We start from the raw sequence: 7,043 nt of genomic DNA, 5'->3' as shown, positions 1-7,043 counted from the left end.
ACTAAAATTATTTTTTCCTCTGATTCCTTGGCTCATGCCGAGTCGAATGGACACCAAAATTCAAAAATCGTAAGGTTTAGTTTTTTCGCTATTTTTAATAGTTTGATAAACATCATCTTCAGACCATGCTGGCAAAAATTTATGGAATTAAAGTTGATTCGTCCAACCGTTATTGGTTATTACCTCAAATAACACGCAAACGAATTCTACGAAAAGCACGCAAAAATGGATCTGAGGCTATATCTCCGCAACGGTTTGGCGTATTGAGACCAAACTTGGTGTGTGTTATAACAAGCATGACCTGAGACTACCTGCAGTGTTTCGGCGCTGTGCCACCTAGCGGTAAGGAGATATGAAAAATGCATATTTTTGCTTATAACTTCTGAATGGTTTGGCCAAAAATCACAAAACAGATTCGGTGCAGCATGCCAAGTTGAATGATACCCAATTTTCCCAAGTCAGCCATTTTGGGCGTCGGCCATTTTGAATTTTATATTAAAATGCTATATTTTACGAACGTGTTGACGTATCATTACGAAACTTGGTATGGGTCATCAGCACGATGCCCTGAAGGAGCCTGAGAAGTTTCGAGCCAGTGCCACCTAGTGGTAAAATCAAATATTTACATGCTTATAACTTTGGGTGTGGTCGACTTATTTTCACGGGAGTCACCTTTTTAGACTTCTGAATCCTTGTCGAGTCCAGCGATACCAAATATGCCAGGTTTTGCCTTATGGTTTGTGCAACATTGCAGTTTAGCGCTTAAAGAACATTTGCCAATTTCTTAGAAACCGTTACTCCGATCGACACGAAACCACTGTAGGAAATTCGGAATCCTAGCGTGCCAGCAATATGCTAATGCCTGATTGCTAAAATTTTGATAGTAAGTGTCAAATAAATGCAAACAAAGTCAACCATCAGTCATTTTTTCTGTTCTCATATATAAAAATGTCTATAACTCCAAAACAAAATGAGATATTTTCACCAAATTTGACACATATATGGGCACACTCTAAGGACACATAAAAAAATTGGGTGGGATTGTGCCTCTTGGTGGCGCTATAATTGAACAAAACATGAAATTGCCATTGACTACAATAGAGTATTATGATATAAAATGCTATATTTCACAAATGCAGTGGTGTACCATTACGAAACTTTGTATGTACCATCGAGACCATGACTTGAAAGTACTCAAATAGTTTTGAGACAGTGCCACCTTGTGGTCAAAAGTTATAATGAAGTTTCAAATAAATGCTAATAGCTTTCTGTGAATTTTGCCTATTGTAATGAGACTGGTATTAATAGATTCCTTGGGTCATGCTGAGAACAGTGATACCAATGTTGCCATAGTCAGCCAAACTTCCTGTCCGTCATTTTGATTTTCTTTAAAATCCTACTTTTTCGAACTCCACCTAGACCGTCGGTACGATTTTCACCAAAATCGAATCATATCATCTTCAGACCATGCTGACAAAATGTTATGGATTTTGTGTCAATAGACAAAACCGTTTTCGCATACCACAGCAACAAATTTGAGGCAAGATGCCAAAATGACATTTGAGGCTGCATCTCTGCAATGTTTTGGCATATTGACACCAAACTTTGTGTGTGCCATTGTCAACTCACACAGAACACACCACGTCGATTTGATAACAGCGCCACCTATTGGTCAGACGTGATAAGCCAATAAATCATGTTACTAGAGGTTGTATTTATGATTTTTCAGCCATTTTAATTACAATCATCCTAAAATTGCGTTTATTGCTCATTGTTGCATTTGGTCTGATGCTCCATGCCATGCTTACCTCCTCAATTTGCCTCTGGAGTGCTTGGCCCAGTAATTGCTGCTTGCAGCTATATTTCTTTTTGTTTTTGCTCTTCTGATGGTTTTCAGCTTTCTCTTTCTGCAAATTGTACAGTTGTATGGTGTATAGCGATATGTCCCAGCACCCAAAATACTATCGACACTTTAACGCAGCCTCAATTCTTCACAAAAGATGGATTAAAAGGCACACAGGAAACAAAAACCTTGAAAAAAATATATACGAGCCTGCCAAATCCTGCCCAAATCACAGAGATACAGATTTGCACGGGACTAATATTATCACAGCGAAATATGGTAGGTAATTTGAGGTGGAATTTTTACTTTACAAATTACAGACATGCCTAATTCACACAGGATTAAGATCACAGACAACCTCCGCAATTATTACAAATGACTAAAGGTCACCAGGTAATACTAATCCCGTGCGAATAGGGCTTAAGACATATGCACGAGAAGACAAAATAATGCAGAGACTCTCAATGGGGAATTGGTTCAACACTGCAGCTGGAATTGCTTGCCAGTTCAGCACTGATCAGAGTAAGGACCTGTCTCGGCACGTTTAAGAATCAAAAGGCTAGGCTCACCTTTGCAGAGGAACATGTTGTGTGGACAGAGGAGAACGAGTCCAAAGTTAACTTTAGTAATGAGAGCAAGTTTCATTTATTTGGGTTAGATGGGAAACATTTTGTTCGGTGTCAAACTGGGGAAAGACTGAACCCCAAGTGCGTAAAGAAGTCACTGAAAGGTTGAGGAGGAAGTGGTTTGGGGGATGGTTTTTAGCAGCAGGAGTTGGGCCTTTTATACAGCTACATGGCAGAGTGAATGCAAATGTTTATCAGAACCTCCTTTAGCAATATGTGGTGCCTTCCCTGCAAGCATCCCCCACTCAGCCTGCAATACGGGTAAAGCAGTTCCTTGAAGCTAAGAACACTGAAATAATAAATTGGTACAGGGTACAATCCTTGGCGACAAAGTTATGGCTAAGAAACCTACTAAAGTTACCGAACTATGATGAAGAGTGGACCCAGATCACACCAGCACAGTGTGAGAGACTAGTGATGTGCTGAAGTAATTCAAAGCAAGAGCCTCTACACCTCCAACTAATTTCTGACAGCTGAATCAAATGTTAGTTGTAATCTTTCGTGCTAATTTTGATCACTGTTTTTGTTGATCTTTTTTTTTCTTTTTTTTTTTCAAATTCTCTGTTTATTTTGTAAACCTGGTTAGTAGAGCAGTGGTATATCTACAGTTCATATTCCTTCAAATTTTGAGTGATGATAATCAACAATATTTCACAATATTTCACATTCTCCACGGTACATATTTTCTGGTTCCAATTTTTTATTACCCTCACCACAATTAAATTGTCTTCCTCCAGAGTACAATTGCTCACAATTTCTTTACCGAATGACTTTGCAAATGATGTTTCAGGTCCTTATGATATGTGAAACCCTTTTCACACTGAAGACACTTAAAAGGCTTCTCTCCAGTGTGAATACTTATGTGAGTCTGAAGGTTTCCTTTTTGTGAAAAGCTTTTTCCACACTGAGGGCAGGTAAAAGGTTTCTCTCCAGTGTGAACTCTACTGTGAATCTCAAGGTTTGCTTTATTTGTGCAATTCTTTCCACACTGAGGGCAGATGAAAGGCTTCTCTCCAGTATGAAGTCTAATGTGAGTGTTGAGGCTTCTTTTATGCAGGAAACTCTTTCCACACTGATGGCATATAAAACAGTCCTCTTTTGAGTGAATCCTCATGTGGTGATTAAGTGTTTCTTTACATTTGAATCTCTTTCCACACTGACCACATATGCAAGGCTTCTCTCCTGTGTGAATGTTCAAGTGAGTCTTAAGACTTTCTTTTCGTGAGAAGCTCTTCCCACACAGTTTGCAGGTGTACGGTTTCTCTCCAGTGTGAATTCTCACGTGGGCATTAAGGTTTCCCTTAAGTTTAAAACTTTGTCCACACAGTTTGCAGGTGTAAGGCTTCTCTCCAGTGTGAACTCTCATGTGGACTTTAAGGTTTTGTTTTTGAGTGAAACACTTTCCACACTGTTGGCAGCTGAAAGGCTTCTCTCCAGTGTGAACTCTCATGTGGACTTCAAGGTTTTGCTTATTAGTTATATTCTTACCACACTGACAGCAGGTAAAATAACTGTTAGATCCAGTCTTCTGACCTCTTTTTTGTGAAGAAATCTCTTCAATCTTTGAGGATTTTTCTCCACTTAAATCATGACACTTCTCATCCTGATTTTTCTCTTCCATTTCATTCAGTTCATCATTCTGACTCTCCTCTTTCAGTGCCATCAGATCTAAAGCAAAAAAACAAAAGACATTAAAGCACTAAAACCAACATAAAGCATCAAGCTACTAAAAGAAAAGTTCTGTCCAAGAGCATCCTCGGCACTGTACGTTTTTTATGTCTCTTTGTCAGGGACGGATTATGGCGCAGTGATGTCCTGGGCACGGACTGATTAAAGGCTCTCCTCAGTTGAAATTTGTGTTCCTTTTTTATTCTTAATACTCCCAAACGTACTAATTATATCATGAAACATTTCCATTCTCAAATATTAGTAAATGCATTTTGCCCATTTACAGATTGTTATTTAATCTATAATTGACAATGAGCAAGTAGCCTACTGTTAGTGTAAACCAATAACTATGCATAAAACTCATCTTTTTACTTGTACCAGATAAAGGTGTCATGTCATAAAATATTTTTAATAAGACTGATTTTGTATTCAATGTGAATTTAATAAAAACATTGTAAGTTACTAATTATAACACTTTCATTGTACAGAAAGAGAGCAAAGAAAATTTACATTATCATTGACTTCAGTCTAGACAGAGTTCAAGCACTCTCAAAACCTCCCATTATAATCACTGAAGCTGTTTACACTGTAATGTAATTTTTCAATGCCGAATTTTTTTTTATCGCGTTGTTTCACAATTGCATTTGGTTGTGGTTAGGCTATTTTCAGCACCATATTTATTCCCTTCCCGCTCGTCAATTGGCAATCACTTAAGTCAAAATTAGTCACCTGTTCCTGTTAACTATGGCAAACATGCCAGGAAAATTTAAATTTCAAGAGCTTTGGCTACAAAATGACCACATTAAAGACTGGGTATTAAAAGTAGAGGACAGAAAAGCTAAATGTAAAGTTTGTAAAACTACTATCAAGCTATCAATAGGAGAGGGAGCACTTCGCAGCCACGCAAACAGCAAGAAGCATGCTACCCGTATGAAGCCGACAGAAGCATCATCTTCGGCCCATTGAAAATGTAACGTTAGCTAATTAGGTTGCGAGCTATATTACTGTTAACTCTTGACAAATTCTTAGTCTCTGCAACCCGGGATTTAGTCATGTATTTAAACTCATAGATTTGTGTAAAGTAATCATTATTTAATGTTTTAATCAATGTTGAATTACTGATGCAACAGGCCCTTGAAATTAAATGAAGCAATTCAATCTAACGTTAGCCTCCAGTCCAACTTTTTTGGGGTTTTAGCACTGTGTCCTATACAGATGCGACGTGACAACACGCGATAAAATACATTTTCCATGGTAATCATCATTTGTCCATTATTTGTCTGTAACCAGCCACGACATGACAAAGGATTCTTTTTTTGAAATGGGTTCTATATTTCTGGGATTTTGCAGCTGATAGTTCAGCCTATACAGAGGGAACAAGATCATAAATGCACAATGACAAGTATTTATTGCTTAGTTTGAACGTTCTTGTTTCCTTTCATTTCTTTTAAAAATCTTTGGTAAATTATCCATTGCTGCTTTCATAGTGGCTATTAAAGTGTTCCAAAATGATATTCAAGCTCAAATTATTTTTATATTATGCAAACACGTGTATTTCATGACAAAGATTGTATCAGTAATAATGTTCTATGGTTTAATTTTGTTTAGTTGAATTTCGTTTGGTTTTCTTGTTTAGCTGCGAACAGAGCCCGCCCACACGCTGTTATGATTGGCTGTGATTTATGATTGATTTTATCGTCTTTTAGCTTTGTCACATCAGGTTAGGACACGGTAAGCTAAAAAAAACAAAGGTCACGATAAGCCGCCTTTTCACTCCACGACATTAGGATACGACTGTCGCATTTCGCCCCCTAGTGGCAGTAGCACAGATTTTTCAAATTGGTCTTGCGTATTAGCCCATACCTTTGTTTATTCACCAAGGTAGAATGAATAAATTAATATGTGGACATTAGATAAACTACCAACATTACTTCTGAAGGAAAAATATTATGGGTTTTCCAGGACTTAAATAATTGATAAATATTAAATAATTATTTCAGACTTGCACTACTAGTCAAAAGTTTTTGGACAGTAATATTTTTAATGTTTTTTAAAGAAGTCTCTTCTGTTCACCAAGCCTACATTTATTTGATCCAAAGTACAGCAAAACAGTAAAATTCTGAAATATTTTTACTATTTAAAATTTAATTTATTCCTGATTTCAAAGCTGAATTTTTAGCATCATTACTCCAGTCTTCAGTGTCACATGATCCTTCTGAAATCATTCTAATATGCTGATTTCCTGCTCAAAAAACATTTGTTGTTGTTGTTGTTGAAAACAGCTGAGTATAATTTTTTCAGGTTACTTTGATGAATAGAAAGTTCAGAAGAACAGCATTTATCTAGAAAGCTTTTGTAACATAAATGTCTATATCATCAGTTTTCATCAATTTTAAGCATCCTTGCTAAATAAGTATTAATTTCTATAACTTCTTTCCCCCCAAAAAAAGCTATTGAATGGTATTGTCAATGTATGTTCCCGTTTAGTTCCTGTTTGTCCTTATTTGGTTTGATTCCTGTTTCCTGTTCTCGTTATTAGTTAATCATCGTTCATTCTGTTCACCTGTTATGTTTCATTATCCCTTTTGTCTCCACTCCATTTAAGCCCTGTGTTCTCCTGAGTTTCTTGGTCTCGGATTAATGTTATTTTGAATGGTCCAAGTGTGTTGATGTTTATTAAAGTATCTCTACGTGTACTCCTTCTCCGTGCGTTTTTGGCTACAACCACGCCCCGTGACAGAATCCGAGATCTAAACAAAATAGTAAGCGGCACCCCTTCTCCCCGTTTTGTTTTCGTTTGTTTAAAGTTTTTTTATTTCCCCCACATCTTAGCCTTAGCTTTGGACGACGCCACACTCAACTCACTGTTCTGGATCGGGGCTAATTACCATCGCCCCGTGGACCTC

General features: G+C 37.3%; 2 protein-coding genes across 2 annotated transcripts in view; one reads left to right on the top strand and one right to left on the bottom strand.

The window, feature by feature from the left end:
- The window catches only part of LOC107685389 (gastrula zinc finger protein XlCGF57.1-like), a 228,654-nt gene that overhangs the window by 11,401 nt on the left and 210,210 nt on the right, over positions 1-7,043 (top strand). The window lies entirely within an intron of this gene.
- LOC107685405 (gastrula zinc finger protein XlCGF8.2DB-like) lies at positions 3,162-4,531 on the bottom strand. Its single transcript, XM_016481978.1, has 2 exons — positions 4,510-4,531; positions 3,162-4,137 (listed from the first exon to the last, which is right to left on the bottom strand). The coding sequence occupies exons 1-2, from the start codon at positions 4,529-4,531 to the stop codon at positions 3,218-3,220; spliced, it is 942 nt and encodes a 313-aa protein (XP_016337464.1). The 3' UTR covers positions 3,162-3,217.

This window comes from Sinocyclocheilus anshuiensis, unplaced genomic scaffold, assembly GCF_001515605.1.
Source record: "Sinocyclocheilus anshuiensis isolate Anshui unplaced genomic scaffold, SAMN03320099.WGS_v1.1 scaffold982, whole genome shotgun sequence".
Classification (NCBI taxonomy): domain Eukaryota; kingdom Metazoa; phylum Chordata; class Actinopteri; order Cypriniformes; family Cyprinidae; genus Sinocyclocheilus; species Sinocyclocheilus anshuiensis.
Note: the sequence above shows the minus strand (reverse complement) of the source record. Positions and strands in the feature narration are given on the sequence as shown.

Bases quoted from the DNA above. Each gene is read 5' to 3' on its own strand.
- LOC107685405 (XM_016481978.1), bottom strand. From the start codon at position 4,531: ATGACACCTTTATCTGGTACAA. The intron at 4,138-4,509 runs GTAAAAAGATGA...TTTTTGCTTTAG, and splicing joins GACACCTTTATCTGGTACAA to ATCTGATGGCACTGAAAGAG.